Source organism: Myotis nattereri, assembly GCF_964212035.1.
Source record: "Myotis nattereri genome assembly, chromosome: 1".
NCBI lineage: Eukaryota > Metazoa > Chordata > Mammalia > Chiroptera > Vespertilionidae > Myotis > Myotis nattereri.
In genome coordinates this window covers 56,057,059-56,084,629 of record NC_138075.1, presented here as the reverse complement: position 1 = coordinate 56,084,629, position 27,571 = coordinate 56,057,059, and the positions used below count along the sequence as shown (strand labels likewise).

The following is a 27,571-nucleotide window of genomic DNA, read 5'->3' as shown; positions in this document are numbered from 1 at the left end:
ACAACAAACAACTAATCCAAAAAATGCAAACAGCAAACACCCAGATGAATCTGAGGAGGCAGAGCTTATTTCCAGAAGGTAAGGTTAAGGAATTGAATGAATGTGAAATGTCCACAAATCAGTATAGAGGGGGTAGAAAGAGAATTAGCATATAAGAAGAAAAGTAAAAAATAAAATACAAAAAAAAATATACATCAGAAAATTATATATATATATATATATATATATATATATATATATATATATAATATTTCCTCTTTCTTTAATCTATATATCTATGTATTCCTCTATTATTGGAAAAGGAGAAAAGAGAGTAGGTAGGTCTGAGTGGGTTAATGGAATTAATTAAGCTATTAGTAGAAGAAGAGAACAAGCGAGGAGTGAAAAAACAGAAGCAAAAAAAGAGAAAAACAAACAACAACAAGATAGAAAGAAAGAAAAAGGAAAAAAATTGGCTAGTGAAGAAAGAGGAGAAGTATACATGTATTTAGAGCAGGGTAGAGGAAATTAGATATATAAGTAAGATCAATTTTTAACAGGGAGTAAAAAGAAAATATAGAGGAAAAACTAAAGCAGGAACAGTGTAAGAGAAACAGGCCAAAAATGGGAAAAGTGAGGAAGAGAGAGTTGGCAAAAAAAAAATTGAGATAGAATAAAATAATCCTAAAATAAAAATAAAAATAGAATGTAGAACACTAATCCCAAATAATATAAAATAAAGAAAAAATAAAACTTAAAAAGGTAAAATAATAGTACTAATAATAATTAACAATAAAAATATAATAATAAAAAAGTAAAATCAAGTGAGAAAAAAAAATTAGTTTCATAAGTAAAAGATAAAAAATAAAAAAGTGAAGTAGTGAAGGTTGTTCACTTCCTCTACTGTTCTGCCTGGCTCATCTGTTTCCTGTCAGGTAGTAAGCATAGTGTTGAAGTTCCCTGTGATCCGCCACTTCTCTGTGTCATAAGCCACAACCTTGTTTTCAAGCAGGTAGGATCTCTCTGCTCACTTTGTTTCTCTGCCTGCCTTCAGTTGTACTTATATAAGAGTCAATTTCTGAAACCCTTGGGTGATGGTGTTTCTGTATTAATTTCTGGAACTAAATGGCCACATCTACCCAGTGTTTAGATTCTTCTTTTCCTGCTGCACTTAATACTGGGTTGGCAGAACAAACTGATCCAGAGCTGATTTCCTGCTCATCTCTCCTTATTCTGATCCTCAGTTTCCACAAAAACAACTTTCTCCTGCAGTCTCCATGAGTGTTTTTAATTGGAAGATCCTATGTACTGGACTTAGCAAGCAAAAGCAAGGAGGTAAAAAAAAACAAGCCAGAAAAACAAAGGAACCCCACTGACTTGCGTCTTTTTCCCCTAGCACTGCGTAGCTGGTATATAACTTCAGGTTGCCTTTCTGGAAACAGTTTGGCTGTGAGCTTATATTTAGAGTCCCCTTTGGCCAGCAGGCTTTGGCCCCCCATCCACATTCGAGGGCTACACCGACCCCAAGGGCCACTCATTTGGTGAGGCGCAGTCTCCCTCTGAAACTCTAGTCCCCAATACGCGTGTTTCTTCCTCCAGCCTGGATCCCAGATCTCACCTCTCTCTAGACCAGTGGTTCTCAACCTGTGGGTCACCAACCTGTGGCCGCGACCCCTTTAGAGGTTGAACAACCCTTTTACAGGGGTCACCTAAGACCATCGGAAAAACACATATATAATTACATATTGTTTTTGTGATTAATCACTATGCTTTAATTCTGTTCAATTTGTAATAATGAAAATACATCCTGCATATCAGGTATTTACATTACAATTCATAACAGTAGCAAAATTACAGTTATGAAGTAGCAAGGAAAATACTTTTATAGTTGGGGGTCACCACAACATGAGGAATTGTATTAAAGGGTCACGGCATTAGGATTGAGAACCACTGCTCTAGACGATCTCTGACCTCTCTATCCATGGATTGCCTCACCAGCTGTGTTTAATTCACCAATTCTGGGTGGATGTAATTCCATTCAGGTGTTCCTTCTATCTGATCTGTGAGAAGGCGCAGGGCCCATCTGCGTATTCAGTGCCATTTTGTCTCCCCCTGGACAAGCATTTTAGGTGCCCATGGCCAGGAAGGCTGGAATTTTGGTGTTTGTGTGTTTGCAGCTGAGGCAACTGGGCATTATGGTTGTAGGGTCCTGGGAGGTATCCGAGGTCTCCCCTGTTAAAGGTAAGGCTGGGCTTCCAATCACAGCCACTCTCCCTTTCAAGATGGTGCAGTCTCTGCGGCAGAGCCGGCCACTTCAGGAGAGATTTCAGCAGTAGTAAGGCTACCCAGCCAGTGGAGCCTGGTCCGCAAGTCCCCAGCAGTCCTGTGGAATATAGCTGTCCCTCACTCACACATACATACACTTTCCGCATGTCCACACACTCTCCTTTCACTCTCTCACTCACTCACTATCTTGCAGCCTGCCGTCCCATTGGCCGCCATCTTCATGAACCTAAAGGAACTCTTAACAGTTCTTTGCAACACATCTTGATTATGAAATGAACTTAAGAGATTTACTTGGCACAACTACCTTTGAAAAGTGATAGATCCAGTTGTTCTGCCTATATAAACCCTAATACAAGGTCTCCCACTTGATGTACTCCCTTGTTTGACCATCCTGCTGCTCTGTAGACTCACTTGAAGCATAAAGAGCTCTGACTAGACCAGTGGTTCTCAACCTTCTGGCCCTTTAAATACAGTTCCTCATGTTGTGACCAAACCATAAAATTATTTTTGTTGCTACTTCATAACTGTAATGTTTCTATTGTTATGAATCATAATGTAAATATCTGATATGCAGGATGGTCTTAGGCGAACCCTGTGAAAGGGTCGTTCAACCGCAAAAGCGGTCACAACCCACAGGTTGAGAACTGCTGGACTAGACCCTCATGGGTAGCAAACCTAGATCGTGCTGTTCAAAGTTAGAAAAATTGTTAGTCAAGCTTAACTCCCTAGTAGAGAATCTCTCAGGGCCATTACCAAACATATTCTTGGAAAACACATAATAAGAAAAATCTATACTAATAAAAGAATAATATTCTAATTAGACTGGGAGACCTTCTAGGAGACCTTCCAGATGTTCTGGACAAAGCCATGGTGGCGGGGCCAAGGTAGAGGCGATTAGAGGCCAAGAGGGGAGGGCAGTTGTGGGTGATCAGGCTGGTGGGAGGCGGGGCCATTGGGGTAAGCAGACCAGCAGGGGGGCCAGTTGGGGGCAAGTAGGCCATCAGGACAGTGGGGGCGGGGCAGTTTGGAGTGAGCAGGCCAACAGAGGGACAGTTGGGGATGAGCAGGCCAGTGGGGAGGGAAGGTAGGGGCAAGCAGGCCAGCAGGGGGGGCAGTTTGGGGTGATCAGGCTGACGGGGGGGCAGTTGGGGGCAAGCAGGCAGGCAGCGGGAAAAATGCTGTTACCATAATGTGGAATTGAAAAATAATGGGAAGTTGGTCATTTCAATGCTGTGAGAAGATATTCCACAATGAGTTTGAAGGATGATAAATGCAAAATATAAATGGCCTACTTCTAGTATTACTTATCAGCTAGGCTGTTACAGGATTTATGTAAATATCTATTTCTTATGCATCAGGCAGTTGTGTGAAATTACCTGTAAATGTAACTTCAGGGAGTGCTAGTCTTTCTCTCAGGAAGTGATCTGCTTAGTGGGATATGAGAAGTCTAGAGAAAGACTTATCCAATCAAGCCTCTTTTTCTATTGATTGACATTTGTTGATAGAAAAATTTATCACCAACACTATTATTTTGTATTTACTCGATTTTTGAAGTCTGTAAATGTTACCCTCATACAATTGGATCTTCAGATAATACCATAGATAGGGTAGAGAGGAAAGTGAAGCTTAGAGACCTTAAATCGTTCTGTAGATTTTAAGACTCTTGGCAGAACACTCATTCACTTCACAAAATAATATGTCATGCCCCTATTATGTGCCAGGGTCAATGATAGGCACTATATAGTTATTGTCTAGCATAGCCCATTTGAAATGTCATGTGATGGGACCTATGCTAGGGGTCTCAGATCTCCTAGCTACCCATTCAGATTTTTCCACCCCACCAAAGGTTTGTTATTAGAAAGTCGTATGCTATGAAAAACTATCTCCTTTTAAAATACAAATTACCATGGGAGTGTGCCACATTTAACCTTTATCTGCTGCAATTCCTTTCTTGTGAATTAGTTGTTCTGCTCTTTCCTACAGGGTAGGCAATGAAAGCAGTTCTTTGCAGAAAGAACTATAGAAACATAGTTTAGGGATGGGGAGGTGTGAAGTGTCAGGGAGGGTACAAAGTCATTTTAGAGAGGCTTGGGTAGGATCCAAAAGAGTGCTGAGGATGATTCTAGAAGGTAAGGGTCAGCATTGAGAATACAGTTCATCCACTTTACAATTTACCATGAATGAACCTAGACTAAGGATATTAATATAAATTCTTTTTTTAAATTAATATTTCCTGGGCACATATTTAAGCCTGAGACTAGGTTAGGCTCTGAGGATCCATGTAGCTTTGAACTAGACTGGTTTCATCCTTGTCCTCATTGAGATTAGAGTATAGCAGGGACATGGACATTGTCAAGTAATTTGAGTTCGTTAGTGCTATTCAAGAAGCGCATACAGTAGAGCCCAGTCCAATCTGGTAGATGAGGGAGTTCTTTGAGTTCATCTAATTGAATTGGGCCCTAGAACACTAAGAGAAGAGTGAGTGAGCAGAATTACTGTGCTCACTGTCTTCACTTAAATCAGTAATCAGGGGACTCTGTCAAAAATAGCATTTTCAGGGAAAAGTGATACAAATAGTTTGTTTTATGTTGAAATTTTCCAAATGCATTGATTTGGCTTGCCTGGGGAATTTTTCTCTTCTTCACAGAAAATACATGTCTTCAAGAAGACCTTGCAGGCATTGATCTACCCCATGTCTTCCACCACCCCACACAATTTTGAGGTCTGGACAGCCACGACACCAACCTACTGTTATGAGTGCGAAGGGCTCCTGTGGGGCATTGCCCGGCAAGGCATGAAGTGCTTGGAGTGCGGAGTGAAGTGCCATGAAAAGTGCCAGGACCTCTTGAACGCTGACTGTTTGCAGAGTGAGTACTTGGCTAGGCTGAAGAGGTGGTTTTGTGGCGCCCTCCTTATCCTATATATTTTCAGGTTAGTCCTCTTCAGCTCTTGCTAGTTTTCCTACCACGTATGCAAAGAAACACATACTGCCCATTCGGTCATGTAGTTGAACTTGGTGCAGTTCCTACAGTGTTGAACTCACTTGGCGCAATTAGATTTCTCAGAGTGAGTACCTAGAGTACAATTGCACTGACATCCAGTAGAAAACTTTACAGGACTCCCAGTTGATTTTCTCATTTTACCTCATCATAGCTCCAGGGGGGTAAGTGAGAATTTGTAGAGTCATGTTCCTCAAACAGGGGCTAACACACACCCCCGTGATTCCAGCAACTGGAATTTTTTCCAAGACTATTTGTGTCTGATTAAAGGAGCCATCTTCTTCTACATCCCATGCACAGGCCTTAGATTGGGAGGTCTTGTGTTTGAATGTCAAAGACAAACCAATGTTACCAAATACATGACCTTAATCAAGAATTTTAACTTTTTTTAAAAAATATATTTTATTGATTTTTTACAGAGAGGAAGGGAGAGAGATAGAAAGTTAGAAACATCGATGAGAGAGGAACATCGATCAGCTGTCTCCTGCACATCTCCTACTGGGGATGTGCCCACAACCCAGGTACATGCCCTTGACCGGAATCGAACCTGTGACCTTTCAGTCCGCAGGCCGACGCTCTATCCACTGAGCCAAACCGGTTTCGGCAAGAATTTTAACTTTTTAGGCTTTATTTTCCTCCACCAAATGAACAGGAATCACAGATTTGCCTCAGAGAGTTATTAGAAATAGTCTCTTCTAATTGTCTGGCACACAGTAGGTGCTCAATGACTCTTAGTGGCCCTTCCACGCTTTCACACTTCCAAATAGGTGCTAGTTGTGTCAACCTTCATGACATGTGCTACCTTAAATTTTCTGTTTTCAAAAAATAATAATTATTTTTACTGATACTTTAGATCCAGTCCAGAAATGCCAAAATATCACACTCTACAGTACATATTACTGACTTTCACTGCCTTATTTATTTGGTCATGTGTGCTGACCTTAAATAAGTTAAAAAAACATTGCCTGAGAAATATATTTAAACATGGATTTTTATTTGCAAATAATGTTTTGTTTTGTTTTTTCACATTTAAACACTGTCCCCTCTGTTCATTGTTTATATAAATGCAGTCAATGTAAGTAAGGTTCATGGGTTGCTAAGGGACAGAGGAAAATGTCAAAGTAAGGATTAAATAAGAAATGCTTTCATGGCTGGCATTTGTAGTAATAGGAACATACATTCTATAATTTTCTTTACCTGATTAGTATTCTTCCTATACAGTCCGATCAGTTTGAGTCTAATAGTAATAAATGTATTTTCTTAACCAAAAAAAAGTAGTATTCCTCTGGGATACTACTGAAAAAAAAAAGTTATACATATAACTTTCTGAGTAAAAATTGCTCAGCTAGTTTACTTAAAGTCTCATAATTCAATTAAAATCCAATCCATTTGTTTAGAAAATGAACTGTAAAATAGGCATCTAAGAAATAAGCTTATTAGGTCAAGGACGTTTGAAAAACAGATAAGAAAAGTATTGCCATCTAGAAACAAATGGCTTGAATCCCTTTAAAAAATTATACAGATCATACCTGAGAAATGAGCTTATCCTTCTTTCAATCTTTTAAAGAACAGAAATGCCACCCATTTATTAAGCTTTAGAAACATTTTCATAATCCATTTCCTTTTCTTAAGACAGCATATATGAATGGATTTTGGCCAATAAAGTAGGCAAATTTTTCACTGAGGTTATTCATATACATGCACATATAAATGGGAAAAATCAACAATAGCTCAGAAAAATGAGAGTAGATATATATGTTCCAGGAAGAGGGTATTTTTTTAACACCTCCCTTTTTTGCAAAAATGTACACTTCATTGAACACAAATGGGTTTTCAAGTATATGAATTCAGCTTTACCACTTTTCACAATAACTATCAAATTTAAAATTCTCCCTATGGAATTAGTGACATTTCTTTAATAAATTTCTCTTGATCATTGCTTTAAGCTAGATATTTACAGTGGGAACACCTTGCGTCAGATATTTCCATGTATGCCATCATTGAAAAGGAAGGACTAAAAAATTAAGAAGTTAAGAGATATCAGAGTTGGAAGGTGTAGCTAATGCAACCTCCTTCTCATAATGGTCATTCAGTCTCTGAACACCTCCAAGGAAAATTTAATACCTTGATAGACAGCTAAATTCATCACTAGTGTATGAATTAAAATTTGAACAGAGTCCTTCCTGCCTCCTTTAACTTCTATTATTTAAACCAAATCTTACCTCTAGAGAAAACATTTAATACACTGATTCCATTGCATATAACAGTTTCACATACTTGAAAATAAGTTTTCTTTAGGTTTCTAGGACTCATTTATTGGTTAATCCTTTTCTGCAGTCTGTCAATTTACACACATATTCTTTCTCTCACATGCACAAAGGAAATAAAAAGACTTTACACATGGTCTGACCAATGACCCATGCAAAAGAGAGAGTATTTAAATTTACTTCGAATTGAGTTGAGTTTAATATTTCATTTCCATCAAGTGTTGGGTCTGTGACTTATACATTTGCAGTCAAGTGGGATCAAATCAGATTATTATAAAATCCCATTCACTGCTTCAGTACTTCTTTGAAGGTTCGGAGCTATAGAAAAACATCAAATAAGTTCCCCGAACAGTCTCATCTTAGCTCCTCTTCGACTAAGTTTACTTGGAGGTGCTTCTTATACTTGTCTGTCTTCCTGGCCCAAAGGCTCTTAGCTATATAGTTATAGGTGGGAACAGAGGCCTGAGAAAGAGAACTGGCTTTTCTTTCTGTTTCAGTTCCAGACAGTGGCAGTAGCCAGGGTCTCTCTGCCCTTCCCCCCCCTTTTTTTAATTAACTCATTTGGGTCTTGCTATCTAAAAAGACCTTTTTTTCTTTCTGATTTTTGTAAAACCTTAGGTGGTTGAAGAATTGAGATGTTAGTGACCTTGAATGATGTTAATATAACCCGTAAGAAACTTGCTATTACAGTTATGGTAGCAACTTTAATCTAGAAAAAAAGTATATGTTGGCTGGAATGAGGATGTGTGCAGCATGAAGCATATGTAGAGGAGAGATCATATGTAAAATATTTTCTTTATCTTTTCAAAGTGGAAAAGAGACAACTTCAATATGGGAAAAAATATTGGTATCTAACCCAACGGGCCTTTACTTTCTTACATATTTCCAAGGAAGGAATCCCAGAGTCCCACTGAGTAAGCATTCTGCCTAATAAGGATGGAAAGTATTTCTCCAAAAGTTACAGAAGGCAGCATCTCATGGGCGTGTTTGTTTGTTTGTTTGTTTTTGTTGTTCTCTGTGTTCCCCGCTGACATTGTATAAAGCTCATGTGTCCTAATTATTACCCAGTGCAAGTTCATAACATTGGGAAGTCTGGCTCGGGTACTCCTGTCTGCAAACTAGATATTGATTCTCTTTCTTTGAATTTGTGTTGCCGCATTCTGCAATAGTGATAGCTTAAGATGGTTATTTGTATCGAGCAGCTTCTGTGGGTGGGAGCTCTATGCTGGGCTTTCAGAGCACCAAAGGAAGTAATTGATGTTGTCCCTCAACTCCAACCTATTTTCTAAAACTTAATTCAGATGAATAGATGTGAACACATATCTTGGAAACTTTTGACATCTACTCTTTCAACAGCAATTATACAAAATATGCTAATGTGATGAATACTCAAGAAACTTAGAAGTAGAATTCTGCATATTCACTGCTATACAAAGAGACCATAGCCTTTATTTCCCCCAGAACTTAGACACATTTAAGCACTGGTAGCTGCTTAGCAAATGTCAGTTTATTAATGAGGACCTAAGAACTATAGTTAGAAATGTCATGTAATGATTTAAAGATCATTCTTTCATAGAACCATCGAGTTTTAGAGGAGCCTTTAAGATCAGTGGATTGGATTTCACTGAGTTCACACAATTTAGTATCTTGTCAAAAAAATAAAAAGAATCAAGTGGATATTATAGTTAGAGTTAGAACTCAGGTTTGTGCACTCCAAGCCCAGTATTCTCTCCTAATTTATAAAGAAATATACAAAGTTGGCCCTAAGGGAAGAAAATGAAAGTTGTTGAATTTTATTGGTAGTGCTTTTCCAGTCTCGCATAGAGTTTCCCTGTCTGTAAGACATCCCGTGCTGCCCAGGCAGATCTTGGCTTCACAGAACTTCCCATCATGATGATGCCTCAAGCACAGCCCTATCACAACATGCTATTGCACTGACTCTTCAACCACACTAAAGAGGAAATAACCTGATGCATTACTGTGGGTAAAAGTGGAATCAGTAGTTAAGTTACTTTAATACAATGGCCAGTTCCTTAACCCAAAAGAATAAACTAATAATGGAGTATTTTCAGTTGCGGGGGCTTCTGTAGGGGGATGAAAGGGTAACTATGTCTTATATTACGTCATACAGGTGTCAACATAAACATAAGAACAATCTAGTTTCTCATCCTGCTACTACTGGAATTTTTTAAAACCTCTCTGAGTATCATTTTCCACAGGTGTGAAAAGAGCTGGTAATACCTCTTAAGGCCCTCCAGCTAAAGACTAGCAGGAACATACTCAGAGTTTTAAAAGTTTAGTTTATTACCCATTGCTGAAGGGAGCATGCAGAGCAGGGTGAGCTGTGTAGTGTCTCAGTGAGAGGATATAGCTTTTGACTCTGAAATTTTTAAAAAGAAAGTATCTGGATAATGCTTATGAGATGTAGTAGCTTGGACAGACAATGCTGTGAGTGGATTCCTGATTTTGCCTTCTTTTAATATGCAATACTAAATGTCAGTGTTTACAGTTAATGAGACAATTGAATATGGTGGAGGTGGTGGAGGTGGAGGGGGGAGAAATGTTGCTTTTTGTTGGTTTTTGGACCCAAGTTCACTAACAGTGAAGTCACTTCATAGAAGGTGGCAGTGAGGGGGCCACCCTTGGGAGTGGGGGACGATGCTGTGCTAGAACTGTGTTCCTCCAATTATTGTTCTGCTAATTGTCAGTCCTTTGTCGGTTTGCCAGAAATCCTGTGGAGTGTGTGGCTTTTATTATAGAAGGAAAAAAGGAGGTGGCTGCCTTGAAGACTGGGGGAGTGGCAGGTTGGTCCTTGAAAAGAATAAAGACATGTTCAAAGAGGAGGGTTAAGATTATCTTGGGTGTGAAGCAACTAAAGGGAAAGGGTAGGAAATACTAAGTACATGTCCACCTACATGATCGCATGGGAAATAAAAACAGAGAGGCACCAAAGGCAAGCCCACCTACGTGACTTTACTGGCAAAGAAATGAAAACAACCAAGTTTTTCACATACAGAGTCCTCGACAGGGAAATGCCTCAGTCCCGGGCCCTCGTGCTTTTCATGCATGCTAACAACGTACTCCTCTGGGTTCACCAGCCCCGAATGCAGGTAAGGATTTATGAATGTAAAATAACAATCATTACATTTACTATTACCATTATATGTATTATTTCCTTTAAAATATCATAAATACCATGTATAATATAAATAATACTCAATATTATAATAAATATTTATTATTATTATTATCACTATTATATTTTCTAGTTTCTTGAACTCTTTTTTCTTTTATCTTCAAGCACTTCATTGGCTGCCAATGAGCAGAGTTATGGAGCATTTAGCATATGGTAGACATTGCGTGTGGCCCTGTACTTGGGAGAGTTTTCAAGGAGTTGCTTCATGGGTCAAGTACAAAACCATAAAATTTCTCAATGTGAAATTCCTTAATAAGTGCTTGTATCTTCACCCTTTTGACAATCTGAAATCCCTATACATGTCCAATTATTAGTATTAAAACTATAGTCATTTTCTCATTTAATCCTTAAAAAGACTCTGTTAAGGAGGATACTATTATTTTTTCCTTTTGTTTTTCAGATGAAGAGATTAAGGTTTACAAAGACAAAGTAACTAGCCCAATTTCAAATGGTTATTAAATGACAAACCAGGATTCACACCCAAGACTGTTTCCTCTATACAAAAGCATCATGAGCCACTATGCTTTTTTTTACCTTATTTAAAATTGATTTTCATGTTATATTCCTTCCATTTATATTTGGACTTATGCCCTTGTTTTACACTGATGACTAAGTGCATGAGATATATAGGCCAACCAAATTCTGCTTTCTAGTGATGGGCACACAGTTTTTGTTTTCAGAAAATTCCAAATTCAAAGCCAGGGGCGAGGTATAGTTTATATCTACATAATGTGCTCCCACAACACATTCATCATTTTACACTACATTTATTCTTGCTTATTGCAGGATTATGGCCTAGCACATTAAATGAGACCCAGCACTAAATTAGTTAAATATAGCAATCATTTTATTTTAGGCTCCCCTAAGAAATATTTTGTCTTCTTTATATATTGAGTGTATCCTATTTTCCAAGCAGTATGCTAGAGACCTGGAAAGCCCACTTAAGTTAATTAAGGTTGGTCTTGCAGGCTAGCATATAGGATATATGTATTTTTCAGGTAGCTGTGACAGTGCTGATTGATACATATTCAATAATTTTGTGAGGCATTTGCTGAAATCCTACATATTAAGCATAGTTACACCATAAACATCTGCTAATGCTACAGATCAAGTTTGTTGTTTTATTGTTGTTGTTTGTTTGTTTTTTCTGTGTGTGGAGGCGATGGGGGTGGGAGTGGATGTGACCACTGAGTTTAGAAAACCTCTTCATCTGTTAAGGAAAATATAAGATCATTTGCTGAGATTGGAGGGTAAGGGGGTGAGCTAGGTGGAGAGAGCTGAAGTGTTTGGAACAGCTGTTGAGGAAAGTAGGTGAGAAGAGGCTGAGTCCAGGGAGAATATTGCAGTTGGTACGTACAGATAGATAATTATTTGGAAGATGCACTAAAATTGTAAATTGCCATATAAAGGTGGTGAAATTGTGAATTTCACATGAGATTTATATTTTGGGTAATAAATAAAAATTGGCTGTCTCATTAAATTATGTAGAAGAGAATTGTGTGGGATAAGTTTGCCTCTGTTTAAAGTCAAATTCTTTTGCAGTTTTGCTGTTCATCATTGTATTGAATGATCTGTCAATTAATTGTTTTTCAAAATAACAATATTGCATTACATTTGTACAATGTATTATACTTTACAAAGTGCTTTTACTGGACATTATCTCTTTTTATTTGATTTCTTTTTTATCTCTGGTTGACATATTACTATATTTCAATTAGGTACTAGACACTTTGAAGGAAGACTCATATAAATGCAAATGTAAGTTTATCTCTGATGACTTTGAGAGAAATATTCAGGACAATTTGTACCTATTTAAAAAATAGTGTGTGTGTGTGTGTGTGTGTGTGTGTGTGTTTTAAGACAATATATGTGGATTTACACAATAGGGCAATAAAAAGTATTTATAGGTTAGTGACTAAACTTAATTATGAATTGTCTCTGTATCTCTGAACTAAACAAATCAAAGTTGAATTATTTTCTTCAGATCAAAAATATAAAAGTAGAACTTTTAAAAATTATATATATAGGATGTCCTCCAAAACTGTATACATACACTTTGGGTAATTATAAAGGGAGTTTTTATTAAAATACATTTTATTTTCAAAATTGAGCTATCAGCTATTAAGGTGTGTATACATTTTGGGGGGACACCTTGTATATTTCCTAGAAATAACAGATAAAAGGCTTAAATATATGTGTCTGCTAACTTATTCTCTTAGCCTGGCATTTTCACAAGTTGTGGGTCTATTGTCTGTACAAGTTAGAGATTTTCTACTCCAACATCAAGAGTATTTGTGAATGTGATGCTTTCCTAATTAATTCTTTAAAAGAATTCAAGGAGCAATTGTTAAGTACAGAGATTTGATTTCTTTAAATGAAACATCTCTTGACATTCCAGCCTTGAATTTAATAGTGTTCACTTGAATGAGCATTTATTATGTGGTGGTGGTCAACTGGCTCTTCCTAAATTTAGAAGAAAAAAAAAAAAACACTTCAAAAATATATTTAACTCTTGGAGACTTTAATACTTTTTCCTGGAGCTGTTGGGAAACACTCATTATCACAAAGATAATAGTTGCTCAGAGTATTGGAGGGAGTCAACATTTTTAAGATACTTCTCTTTGAACATTCTTAGAATGGCCTTTGCAAACCAAACATTTGGGACACTTTTAATCTTGTAGGTAACTTTTCAAGCCATCACTGTTCTTTCTATTGAATTGCTATTCCAGTTCTTATAAAATCTGCTCGTTGAATAATCCTGTTATTGGTGGGGTGGCCTCTCTGTCCCCACCTGCTACTGGTAAAAGTGGAGCTCTTGGCGTGCCACGGGGAAAATAGTTCCCTGAAACCCCATCGGAGGACGAAGTACCATGGAAAGCTTTATTGGTGTAAAATTAAGAGGGTTCCCCTCCAAGGTCCCATCTCTCTTTGTCTCCCCGCGGAAAAAGTCCAGCGGTGTCTTCACAGGGCAAGAGTTTCAGCTCCATGTTCCAGCACAGTCCAGCCAGCATCTGGCAGCTTAGCTCCTGTTCCCAGCTGCAGTCCATCGCACGTGGGGTCCACATGGCTGGGGCGTGCATGGGCAAGTGTGGCTTACAGAGCAAGTGAGAAGCAGAAGAGCAAGAGCAAACAAACAAGAGAAACACAGTTCTTGGGGATTAAAACTGGGCGCCTAGCCAAACAACCCTTCAGGATTGTGTGTGCTTGCAGTGGCTCCACTCCTCTATTCCAGAGATGGCGAACCTATGACACGCGTGTCAGAGGTGACACGCGAACTCATTTTTTTGGTTGATTTTTCTTTGTTAAATGGCATTTAAATATATAAAATAAATATCAAAAATGTAAGTCTTTGTTTTACTATGGTTGCAAAGATCAAAAAATTTCTATATGTGACACGACACCAGAGTTAATTTAGGGTTTTTCAAAATGCTGACACGCCGAGCTCAAAAGGTTCGCCATCACTGCTAGTCAGTGGTCTTTCTCCCAGCTTTCACTGACTGGCACGCACCTGTCATATGTCACCTTGACTTCACTGCACATGTGCCCATCTTCCCCTGTGTTGGGCCCCTAACCCCAGTGATTTACAGGGAATAGACCTGTGGTTCCCTAGGGGGTGTGTAAAACTACAGCTTCCTGGCGAAGCTGCCCAGAGGACTATGTTTACAATGTCTGCCCTTTCCTTTGCTCTCTTTCTATTATTAATATTAACTAGCTAGTTAAAGTGGTGACTATTGCAACTGGTGTTTAGTCTAGCCTAAATTAACTTTGCTGTGTAAGAATTATGTGCTGTGAAGTTTTGCCAATGTAAGCAACATCCAAACCTGTAAGAATTTTTATGAGTTTATTTGAGGCAAACTCATGATAATTTCCAGGAAGCAAAACCTCGCGGGACTGAGAAAATGCTCCAGAAAATGACACTTGTGCATCTTCTTTTATGCATTAAAATCAAAAGAGGAGGCATAGGTAGGTTACATGAAATCTATTGGTGATAGATGAGGGAGGCAGGAGAAAGTAAAGTGAGGGACAGGAGGAAACCTCTGGGATTGGATAAAAAGTAAAATGATAGACACATTTATTTTACACAGGGGGGTGCAGGAAAGTTAACAGTTAACAATTAACATAGTAACAGTAAGAATGAGGGTATTTGTGTTCTATGCTCTGGTACAGTGATTGTGCTTTGAGGGGAAATTACTTTGTTGGTACAAAGACATGTTTATCGAGTATGTTATCCTAGATGCAAAAGCAGGACAGACTAGATCAGTTAAGACTGACTTTTGTTAGAGAAAAATACTGCCCTAGGACATGACTACTGCCATGAATTGCTTTTAAAAGAGTGTTAATTTCAGATCATCCTATTTGGTTACTTTAGGTCTCTGAGTTTGTACAGCAGCCATGCAGGCCTTCCCTGAGCTTGTGAGGTTTGGTATGTGGCCCCTTTTAGTCCACAGTTATTGATAAATTATAAAAATGCTTAATTGCTTAATGGTACATAATGTACAAATGTGTAGCTGTTCTAGGGCATGTTTTAACAGAGGACTAGGGCATTTAGAATGGCAAATTACTTTAAATGGAATGCACTAATTTATAGTACTTTTTTAAAAAAATGTGACTTGTCCTCAAAGGTTCTTTTGTGTGTTTTTTATAATATTATTATTTAAGATAATGACTGGGAATTTGTTGTTTCTACTAGTACAATGCACCTCTCTTTTAACTGTCTCTAATTACACCTTGATTATTATTAATAAATTTTTCCACTTTAGTGAATAAATGTTATACTTTCAAATTAATAAAGGTTTTCACTAAATGACCGCTGTCGAATTGTATACGAATTTATAAAAAGGAAAGTTGGTAGTTGACCTTTTCTCTTTTAGCTTCTATACTTAAATTGGCTTAAGATTCACAGAATTCGATTGAAAAAAGCTTAGTGAGGCTATCCTTTTAGAAGGAATTGTGCAGATAATTCATCCCATTTAATCTTAACGTTTTATGAAATACTGTATGAGTATTGAAATATAATATTTCAAAAAATCTAACACACGTTGGGAATCCTTAGTCAGGTAGAGGCATATTGGAACAATTACTAGCTATGAACACAAGTTTCTTATTCTTTTCACTACATCTTAATTGCTTCTGTGCCAAAACAATATTTGTTTTCAGCAGTGGCAGTTCCTATAGATGGGCTTTAACTCTCTCACTTCAAACTCACTAAAAAACTATGAGAGTCGAAATCATGGTTCACTAGTTACTTGTTCTGTAATACTGAGCAACCCAGAGGCTAGACAAAGCACAGAGAATATCTGCCTGGTAATTGGAAAAGGTGAGGGATCCAAGAATGAACTATTGGAAATACTTCACTGCCAGAAGGATTTGTGTTAAAAACAGGGAAAAAAAGCCCAGAAATTTGAGATCAATCATAAAAAACACACAATGTCTTAGAGAAAAAAAAAAGTTTTGAGTGGAAAGTGAGAATTCAGTCTGTTCAAAACCATGGCCTTATTATAGATTAATAAGTCAAGTCTATGGTCTCTTCGATACTTCAGAGGTTTTCTAGCCCAGTGCTTTTCAAATCTTTTTTAAAAAGCAGAATCACTTTCATTTCAAATATAATCTTACTCTGTATATCAAAATACAACAAATAGTGGTGGCTTTTAATTTATAAGAAAAAATTAATCATTTAATTATGATAAATTCCATCAGCAAAAATATTAGACACTTTGGATGGACACAAGTATTTGTGATATTGATTTTGAGTGACATTTGCCATATATATTTCCCAATTTGATTTGGTTACCCATTTAGTAGATGTGTGCAGTATATAATACATTTGATTATGTTCATTCTTTTGGGGGGTTTGCAAAGTTGTTTTTGAAAACTCAAACCAAATATTTGCACAACCCCTGATTTAGTCCAATAATACAAGTGAGAAAACTAGGGCTCATTGAGGTGCATTCACTTGCCAAAAACACAAGTCCTGAATCTCAGCATTCTGACTTGTACTCCTATTTTCCAAAAAAGCCACTCTGACTCCTCAGCATAAAAGCATTCATTCATTCTCATGTTCCTCCTCCTTTTCCTCCCTTTCTTGGGCCATCTCAAAGTAACCAGACATACACTTACACCACCATTGATGTTTCCATTATAGGAGCAGCGGAGAAGAGTTCTAAGCATGGTGCAGAAGACAAGACTCAGACAATTATTTCAGCTATGAAAGAAAGAATGAAGATCAGGGAAAAAAATAGGCCAGAGGTGTTTGAAGTAATTCAAGAAATGTTTCAGATTTCTAAAGAGGATTTTGTTCAGTACACAAAGGCAGCCAAACAGAGTGTATTGGATGGGACATCTAAGTGGTCAGCAAAAATAACCATTACAGGTAAAAATAAGTCTTTAAAATTTGTATTCAGCATTGAGTTTTTATGTCTTAGGAATCCCTGCTTAAAATAATTGCAGATAAAATAAATATAATTTTCAATCTTGTCAATATTGACAAGAAGTCTAGTTGGTACTTCAAATTTCTAAAATATATAATGGATAACTGAAGTAATGTCTTGTCCTATCTGTGTCTTGTTTAATCAAAAGCTGTGTCTTGGTCTAATCGAAAGCTCTTCCAGCGGAAGAAGGTTCTGTTTTACAATATACCCATCAATATCCTGCACTTTACAAGAGATTATTAGCTTGGTTGCTTCCTGCAAAAAATAAATTGCAAGAGTACCCAATAATCTCCTCAGTCAGTTTTTCTTAATAAGAAAACAAATAACATTTTACTTACTCCTGGATCAATAACTCTCATCCATTTGATCTTTGAGTCAAGAAAATTTGAGTTTAGTGATATCTAGTAATTTGAACTTCTGAGGTTGCTTGTAACATTAACAGTAGGTGTGTTATTTATTATGTTAAGATTTACCAAAGCTCTTAACTTACTGACAGAGTATTTACAAGGTAGAATAAAGATAATTCTTTTATTGGGTTGAGTTGATCTGTACTGACAGCAAACTCATAAATAAATAAGTAATTTTAAATTATAGGTCTTTGGATTATATATGCCTAACTGACCGCTCAACTGGTCGCTATGATATGCACTGACCAGCAGGGGGCAGAGCTCAATGCAGGAGCTGCCCCCTGGTGGTCATTGTACTCCCACACCGGGAGTGCTGCTCAGCCAGAAGTCCAGCTCAAGGCTGTGAGGGCAGCTGCGGCAGCATGAGCCTCTCCCACCTCCATGGCAGTGCTACCTGTTGGCATAGTGGCAGGCACAACAGGGCCCACATGAGTGGGAGCAGCATGGCGCTTGGTCCTGGCTCAGGCTCTTCCTCAGCTGCCTGCCACTTTGCACACTACTACATCCCTCCTGGATGTCGGGCTGCCGATTTGGCCTGATCCCAGCAGGCTGGCCCCCAGATTGCGAGAGGGCGCAGGCCAGGCTGAGGGACCCCACCAGTGCACGAATCCGTGGACCGGGCCTCTAATATATATATTTTACTATTACTACAGGCAAAAGCATATTAGTCCAAAAGAAGACTTTAATGTACAGTGTATTCATAATTTTATGAAACATTTTTTTAAAGTCCTGCTGCTCATAAGAATAAAAGCAATGGGGATGCATCTTCAAAACCAGGGACAAAGTGATAGAAAAGTTTCCTTCATTATTATTTGTTTCTGGGGAAACCTTTATATTAAAATGTTTATTTTTGTTATTTCAGTGGTTTCTGCACAAGGGTTGCAGGCAAAAGACAAAACGGGGTCCAGTGATCCATATGTTACAGTTCAAGTTGGAAAGAACAAAAGAAGAACTAAAACCATTTTTGGAAATTTGAATCCAGTATGGGATGAGAAGTTTTATTTGTGAGTATACAATGTGAAACTATTACAAATAATATAATATTTGAGTATACATGTGAGACAGGCATGCAAGATATACAAGCAGTTATCTCATGTTGACAGTATTTATGCAAATTACAAAAAGAATAAAACGAATGTTATGAACTTGCTTAATACTCTCATGATATTTAGTATTTATTGTACAGCTTTGGAAGCAAGTGGTAAGAAGAATATTTCAAATAAGAAAATCTGATAGGGTTTGGGTGACTTTGCAGGGGAAAAAAAAAGATTACAACCTTATCTGTAACAGGTTGACCTAACAGCTAGGAATTACAGGCTTGACTCAACAATACTTTGACATCTGAAGATTTATGGCTAAAGACAATGAGAGACTTTGGATAACACCTGAACCATCACATCTCTGCCAGGCTGTGCTGATGAAATGGTTGCTCATAACTTTTACAACCTCTCATTTTCCCAGGTCATTTCTTTTTAAATCTCCTATGTCTTGTACCAAACAGCAAGAAATCATTTTTTCTCTCTCAAGGATTCTTTTCTTTTTACAACTCTTTCTTGAAGAGACCTAAAATGAATTCCAATAATCATTTGGTAGAAACGAAAAGTCCCTAGCCATGAATATAAAGGCAGTCCTTTTTTCCCCCCCTACTCTCTTTGTTAATAGTTTCAACAGGGATCTCATTAGCATGCTAAGTAAGCAAACCCGACACAAACAGCTTATTTGGGAATGTGGGCAATTGTGTGTAAGAGATATAGAGCATCTTGCAGATAGAGGCTGATAAGAAATGGGTTTGGAAAATCAGTAGAGACCAAATAACAGAGGATAACATAGACTGAGTTAAGGGAGTTGGATTGTTTCTCCCTTAAAGTCTGATGGAAGAAACTATTTTAATATATTTTAATTGAATTTATTGGGAACACTTTGGTTTCAGGTGTACAATTCCATAGTCCATCCTCTGCATATTGTGTTTTCACCACCTCAAGTCCTTTCATCACCATTTACCCATTGATCTCCCCTTTATTCCCTTTGACCTCCCCCCACCCTGCTTTCCCTCTGGTAATCACCATTTTGTTGTCTGTGTCTAAAAGTTTTTGGGGGGATTTGTTTGTTTGTTTGTTTTGCTTAATCCCTTCGCCTTTTCACCCATCCCTGCAACCCACCTTCCTCTGACAGCTCTCAGTCTGTTTTCTGTCTAATAGTCTGTTTCTGTTTTGTTAGTTTATTTTGTTCATTAGATTCCACGTATAAGTGAGATCATGTGGTACTTGTCTTTCTCTGTCTGGCTTGCTTCACTTCGTATAATATTTCTTTGCTTTTTAACAGAAGACAAGAAACTAATCACTAGACATGAATTCAAATTCCTAAGGCAGTCAAGTAAATGAATAAGACAAGATAACAGCAACAAAGGGGAGGGACAGGGACTGTGGCAAGCTTGACAGCCGGTGACTGATAGAAAAGGGACAGCTTCTGTCACAGCACAGTCCAGCAGATGCAATGCAGCTAGAGCTTTCTCAGGAGAAGCTGGAAATTTTAAAGTTTAAAAATAGCTTTATTAAGGTATAACTGACAAAGCATAAAATCTGCATATTTAAAGTGTACAAGTTTACATTTTGATTTATGTATACCTCCATGAAGTCATCACCACAGACAAGATGATGAGCATACCCACCCCCTCAAAAAGCTTCTCATGCCCTGAAGCCATCACTTAACTCCCCCCCCCCACCCCCACCCTTCCCGGAAGCCAAGGCAGTCATTGACCTGCTTTCCCATGCTATCGGGAATTTTTCATTTTCTAGAATTCTATACAAATAGGCAATTCAGTATGCACTCTTTTATGTGGTTCCACTCAGCAGTTATTTTGAGATCCATCCATAGGAGCAGTTATATTTTTTTTTTATTGCTAGGCAGCATTTTGTTATATCAAAATATCACAGTTTATACATTCATCTTATGGTGGCTATTTGGGCCATCTCTCTTGAATAAATACCTAAGAGAAGGATAGCTGGACATATAATAGGAATATGTTTAATTTTTAAGACACTTTCTCAGTGGTTTCACCATTTTACATTTCCACTACCGCTATATGGGGATTCTAGATCATAAAAATCTGTCCAACACTTAATAAGACCAGTTTTAAATTTTAGTCATTCTAATATGTGTGTAGCGGTATCTTACAGTGATTTTATCTTGCATTACTCTAATGGCTAATGACTTTAAGCATCTTTTCATGTGCTATCCTTTATCTTTTTTAGTTAAATGCTGTTCAAATATTATACCAATTTTTGGTTTTGCATTTGTATAAATGTTATAGTTTCATGTTTTACATTTAGGTCTATGATACATTTTGATGTAATTTGTGAATATAGTATAAGTTATAGGCTCAATCTCATCAATTTGTTTATGGACATTAAAAAGTACCATCTTTTTTCTCTGCTAAATTGCTTTTGTATATTTAATGAAATTCATTTCTCTATATATGTGTGTATCTATTTCTGAATTACCTATTCTCTTCCATTGATGTATTTATCCATCTGTATGCCAATACCACAAGGTCTTGATTACTACAGTTTTACTTTATGTCTCAAAATCAGGTAGTGTTATTCCTCCAACATTTTCAAAGTTGTTTTAGCTATTTTAGAACCTTTGAATTATTTTCATATGAATTTTATAATAGACTTACCATTTTTCACACACTTGCATTCAAAAAAGCCTGATATAATTTTTATTGCCCTATATCCCTGGCTAAGATTTTCAGCATGACGCTAAATGGAAGTGATAAGACCAGACATCCTGGCCTTGTTCCCAACCTTAGATGGGAAACATTCTTGATTAACTATGATATTAGCTGTAGGTTTATTGTAGATGCCATTTATCCAGTTAAGACAGCCATCTTCTATTCCCAATACGCCAAGAGTTTTGTTCAGAAATAGATTTTATATTTTATCTGAAGCTTTTACTACATCTATTGAAAAGATCATATGATTCTGAATGCCATTTTAAAACTTTACTCTGAAGATATTGCTCCAGTGTCTTTATTGAATTATTTTCTTGTTTTGATAAAAAATCTGTGGTGCTCATTTTTGTTCCTCTGTACATGTCTTTATTTTTTCCTCTACTTGGTTTCTTAAAAATTAAATTTATTGGGGTAACATTAGTTCATAAAATTATATGTTTAAAGTGTATAATTCTACGATATGTCATCTGTATATTTTATTGTGTGTCCACCCTCCAAAGTCGAATCTTCTTCCATCACCATATATTTGACCCTCTTTGCCCTTTACCACCCTCAGTTTATGACTTTGTTTTCTTTATTCATTTGCACAACTTAATTATGGTGTGCCATGGTGTAGTTTTCTTTATGTTTTTGTGCTTAAGGTTTGTTGAGCTACTTGAAAATGTAGGTCTGCTGTTTTCTTCAAATTTGAAAAACTTTTAGCCATTATTTCTTTAAATATCCTTTCTGCCCTTACCTTTTGGAGATTCCACATGTATTAGACCTCTTAGGGTTGCCCCACAACCCAAATGGTTTCTCTCTTTCTCTCTCCCTCTCCTTCCTTCTCTCTTTCTCTGTACTTCACGTTGGATTATTTTTTATTGCTATGTGTTTAAATTTAGTAACTTTTTATTTTATAATATCTAATATGTTAATTCAAGCCATTGTATTTTTTACCTCATATATTTTATTTTCAATCTAGGGAAATTCAAATTGGATTTTTGCATTTCCCATGTCTCCACATAGCATTCTTCTTTTTTAAAAAAATTATTTTATTTTATTTTTTTTAAATATATTTCATTGATTTTTCACAGAGAGGAAGGGAGAGAGATAGAGAGTCAGAAACATCGATGAGAGAGAAACATCGATCAGCTGCCTCCTGCACATCTCCTACTGGGGATGTGCCCGCAACCCAGGTACATGCCCTTGACCAGAATTGAACCTGGGACCCTTCAGTCCGCAAGCCGACGCTCTATCCACTGAGCCAAACCGGTTAGGGCAGCATTCTTCTTTTTATTAAGACTATTTATTGAGAGGAATTAAATTCCCAGATAAACTGGGGGGAAGGTATAGTTATTTCCAATACACCTACCCCCACATCTGCATAGCCTTCCCCCACCAGAGTGGTGCATTTGTTACAACTGATGCATCTACATCATTATCACTCAAAGTCCATAGTTTACATTTTTGTTCACTATTGGTGTACATTCTGTGGGTTTGAACAAATATATAATTACATGTATTCATCATTATGGTATTTTAACTGCCTTAAAAGTCCTCTGTGCTTGACGTATTCATCTCTCCTCACTCCCATGGTAACCACTGATTGTTTCACTGTCCCCATATTTTTGCCTTTTCCAGGTCATATGCAGTTAACCCTTAAGCAGCTGGGGGGTTAGGAGCACTGAACCTGCACAATTGAAAATCTGAATATAACTATTGACTCTATAACCAGCCCTTTGCATCAGCAAATTCAATCAACTAAGGATCCAAAACAGTATTTTGGATCCACAGTTAGGAATCTGCAATTGGGAGACCACAGTTAGGAATAAAAAAATGCCGGCTTTGATCCATGATGGGTTCAATTAGCAGATGTGAAACCCACTGATAAGAAGAGCCAATCGTATTTATTGGAAAAATATCGGCATACTAGAGGCCTGGTGCATGAAATTTATGCCCTGGGGGTGTGTCTCTCAGCCCAGCCTACGCCCTCTTCAATCTGGGACCCCTTGGAGGCAGTCAGACATCCCTTTCACTATCTGTGACTGCTGGCTCCCAACTGCTTGCCTGCCTGACTGCCTGATTGCCCCTAACTGCTTCTGCCTGCCAACCTGATCACCCCCTAACCACTCCCCTGCCAGCCTGATTGACGCCTAACTGCTCCCCTGCCAGCCTGATCACCCACAACTGCCCTCCCCTGCTGGCCTGATTGCCCACAACTGCCTTCCCCTGCTGGCCTGATTGCCCACAACTGCCTTCCCCTGCTGGCCATCTTGTGGCTGTGGGCGCTGCCATTTTTGAGGGCGGGGTAGTCAATTAGCCTTTTCCCTGCTTATTGGCTGTGGGTGCTGCCATCTTTGCGATGGTGTGAGGGTCAGTTAGCATATTCCCTCTTTATTAGATCTAATAAGTGAATCCTTGCATTTCAAACCTATGTTGCCACTAATGTCAACTGCAGTTGTACTCAGAAAGCCTTTTCAGATTGGCGTCTTTCATTCAGTAATATGCATTTAAGCTTCCTCCTTGTCTTTGTGTGGCTTGATATCTGGTTTCTTTTTATCACTAAATTAGAGTCCTGGTGAACAAATACATGCACAGGTGGGGTCCCTCAGACTGGCCGGCAATCGGGGCTGATTGGGGCCATCTCACCCAGTCCTGATCCTGATCAGGGCCGTTCAGGGCAACAGGCAGGGGGCAGGGGGAAACTGCAGGAGGTTGGCTGTGGGAGCACACTGGCCACCAGGGGGAGCTCCTGCGTTAAATGTCTACCCCCTGGTGGTCAGTGCATGCCATAGCGACTGGTTGTTCTGCCATTGGGTCAATTTGCATATTAACTTTTTATTATATAGGCTAATATTCCATTGTGTAGATTATTTGTCCATTCTCTTACTGAAGGGTATCTTGGTTGCTTCCAGGTTTTGGCATTTATAAATAAAGCTTCCATAAGCAGCCACATGCAGGTTTTTGTGAGGACATGTTTTCAACTCCTTTGCATAAATACCAAGAAACATGATTGTTGGATCTTATGAATAGAGTATGTTTTGTTTTATAGAAGCTGCCAAATTGTCCTCCAGAATAGCTGTATCACTTTGTTTTGTCATAAGCAATGAAGAAGAATTTCTGTTGCTTCATATCTTCTCTAACATTAGGTGTTGACAGTTCTGGATTTTGCATTCTAATAGCTGTGTAGTGGTAGCTCATTGTTTTAATTTACATTTTGCTGATGACATATGTTGTGGAGCATCTTTTCATATGCTATTTGCTATCTGTATATCTTCTTTGGTGAAGTGTCTTTTAAAAATTTTGGCCCATTTTTAATCAGATTGTTTCTCATTGTTGAGTTTTACAAGTTCTTTGAATGTTTTGGATAAGAATCATTTATTACATGCGCCTTTTGAAACTGTTTACTCCCCATCTGTGGCTTATCTTCTCATTCCCTTGACATTTTCTTTCTCTACTTAATTCTTTGAATGCATACAAGACTTTTTTTTTTTCTCCTCCATTAACCTCTTCCAGCCCATTCCCATCTCCTGGCATACCTTCACCACCCCACTGTCTGTCTCTATAGGTTATGCATACATGCATACAAGTTCATTGGTTTATCTCTTCCCACCCACCCTCCTCTGCCTTCTCTATGAGGTTCAACATGCAAAACTTTTAATAACTGCTTAATTGTCTTGGACTGCCAATTCTAGTGTCTCTATCCATTCTTAGTCAGTTTTGATTGATATATTTTTTTCTTCTCATTATGTGTCATATTCTTATGCTACTTTATATGCCTGGTAATTTTATATTGAATGACAGGCATTGCAAATATTGCCCTGAAGGTGGCTGGGTATTTTTGGCATCCTATGCATATTCTTGAGCTTTGTTCTGGGACTACATAGAAATAGTTTGATACTTTAAAACTTGCTTTTGAACTTTGTTAGGTGGGAATGAAATAGTGCTTTTAAAAAAAGGAAAATTTTCCCTCAGTCCTGAACCAAGACTCTTCTGAGTCTACTAACTCATGAATGACAAGATTTTCTAGTTTGCCGAGTAGAAACAAGCACTATGTCTGGCCTTTGGGAATGCTGAGCACTGTTATATGCAATTCATTTCCATGGCTCTTAACCTGGCCTTGGATAGTTTCACCACATACATATACTTATCATTCCTCAGATGATTGTTTAAGATGAACCCTCTGGCCTGGCTGGTGTGGCTCAGTTGGTTGAATATCATCCCATGCTCCAAGAGGTTCAATTCTCGGTCAGGACACATGCCCAAATTTGGGCTCTGTTTCCATCTCTCTCCCCCTCTCCCTTCTTCTCTCTCTAAAATAAATAAAAACATATTAAAACTTTTAAAAAAAGATGAAGTTTCTGCAGCTTGTTAGAGTTTTTCTTCTCTTAGCTCTCTTCTGTTTGATAGTATTCCCTGTGACCTCTGGTGCCTTTGTCTTCTCAGATTTTCAGCTCTGTCTTTTTAACTCAGAGAGTTCAGTGGGTTCCATCTGGGTTCCCTCTCCTCACAGTGCCTAGAAATTCTCTCGACAGTAAGCTGAAGTAATGAATAGAAAGGCTCACCTTATTAGTTTTTATCTCCTTGTTATTACCGTCCTTCATTGACAGATCCCCAGTATATTTAAAGCCATTGTTTGATATATTTGGTTCACTTCTTGATTTTTCATATGGGAGAAATCTCTAGTCCCTATTATTCCATCTTGACTACAATAGAAAATATTGAAATCTGAATTTAATTGATAAGCAAAACAAAACAGTATGAGAACCAATATGTATATGAAAACAACATACAACTTTTGGAGATAGTTGATACATAGATTGAAGGTTGAAACTGTGAAATAAAGCATCCACCCCCCAAAATGCAGTAGTACAAATATCTATTCTATTTTTTTTTAATCCTGCAAAGGGTTCTTGAGAAATCAGCTGAATAAGTGCATGTGAGGCAAGACCAAGATAACTACTACCAAAAAGAATTAGATATGACAGTACCCAGTGCTCATTTCAGGGCAAGAATAGTGTTTGTTCCCACTAGACAGGCTATATTCTATATTATAATTGGCAGTTTTCCTTTTGCTAGAAAGCATCATCTACACTGTCAATAACAATGTACCTATTTTTAAACAGAATTACTTTCAAAGAAAAAGAATTCTAATTTAAAACTATTGCAATCTTTCATCCAGTCCCCTCCCCCGTTCCCCTTTCCTCTGACAGTTGTCAGTCTGTTCCATGTATATATGCCTCTAGTTCTATTTTGGTCATTAATTTTATTCATTAGTTTCCATATATAAGTTAGATTATATGGTATTTAGCTCTCTCTGCCTGGCTTATTTCTCTTAGCCAAATATCATATATAGATAGCATGGACACAAACAATAGTGTAGTGATGGCCGGGGAGAGAGGGGTGAAGGCATACAATATAAAAAATTACATGAAAAATGGGTGGAGGTGGGTAAAGGAGGGGGTTGGGGAACATCTGTAATAATGTCAACAATAAGTAAAATAAATAAATAAATAAATAAATAAATAAATAAATAAATCAACTGCACTACTGTGAATGTTATATATATACTAGGGGCCCGGTGCACAAAATTCGTGCACTGGGTGTGTGTGTGAGGGGGAGTGTCCCTCAGCCCAGCCTGCTCCCTCTCACATACTGGGAGCCTTCAGGCGTTGACCCCCATCACCCTCCAATCGCAGGATCGGCCCCTTGCCCAGGCCTGATGCCTCTGACAGAGGCGTCAGGCCTGGGCAGGGGACCCTCATTTCGCCCCATCACTAGTTCTGCCCCCAGCCCAGGCCTGATGCCTCTGGCCCAGGCATCAGGCCTGGGCAGGGGACCCCCAGACCCCTCCGATTGCTGGCTCTGCCCCTTGCCCAGGCCTGATGCCTCGGCCAGAGGCGTAGACCCCCATCACCCTCTGATCACCTGATCGGCCCCTTGCCCAGGCCTGACGCCTCTGCCAGAGGTTTCAGGCTTGGACAGGGGACCCCCATCTCCCCCCGATCACTGGCTCTGGCCCCCGCCCAGGCCTGAGGCCTCTGACCCAGGATTCAGGCCTGGGCAAGGGGACCATCATATCCCCCCAATCCCCAGCTCCGCCCCCCACCCAGGCCTGATGCCTCGGCCAGAGGAGTTGACCCTCATCACCCTCCGATCACCAATCACCGGATCACCCCCTTGACCAGGCCTGAGGCCTCCGGCAGAGGTGTCAGGCCTGGGCAGGGGACCCCCAGCTCCCCACGGTTTCAGGCTCTGCCCCTGCCCAGGCCTAACGCCTCTGGCTGAGGTGTCCGG

The 27,571-nt window shown here is 38.4% G+C and overlaps 1 protein-coding gene across 1 annotated transcript in view; it reads left to right on the top strand.

Annotated features, from left to right (window-relative positions):
* UNC13C (unc-13 homolog C) overlaps window positions 1-27,571 on the top strand; it is a 709,455-nt gene that overhangs the window by 409,453 nt on the left and 272,431 nt on the right. The window contains exons 9-11 of the mRNA XM_081108846.1: window positions 4,913-5,132; window positions 16,870-17,097; window positions 18,425-18,566. Coding sequence (XP_080964972.1) covers window positions 4,913-5,132; window positions 16,870-17,097; window positions 18,425-18,566 — 590 coding nt within the window. The remainder of the gene's footprint in view (window positions 1-4,912; window positions 5,133-16,869; window positions 17,098-18,424; window positions 18,567-27,571) is intronic.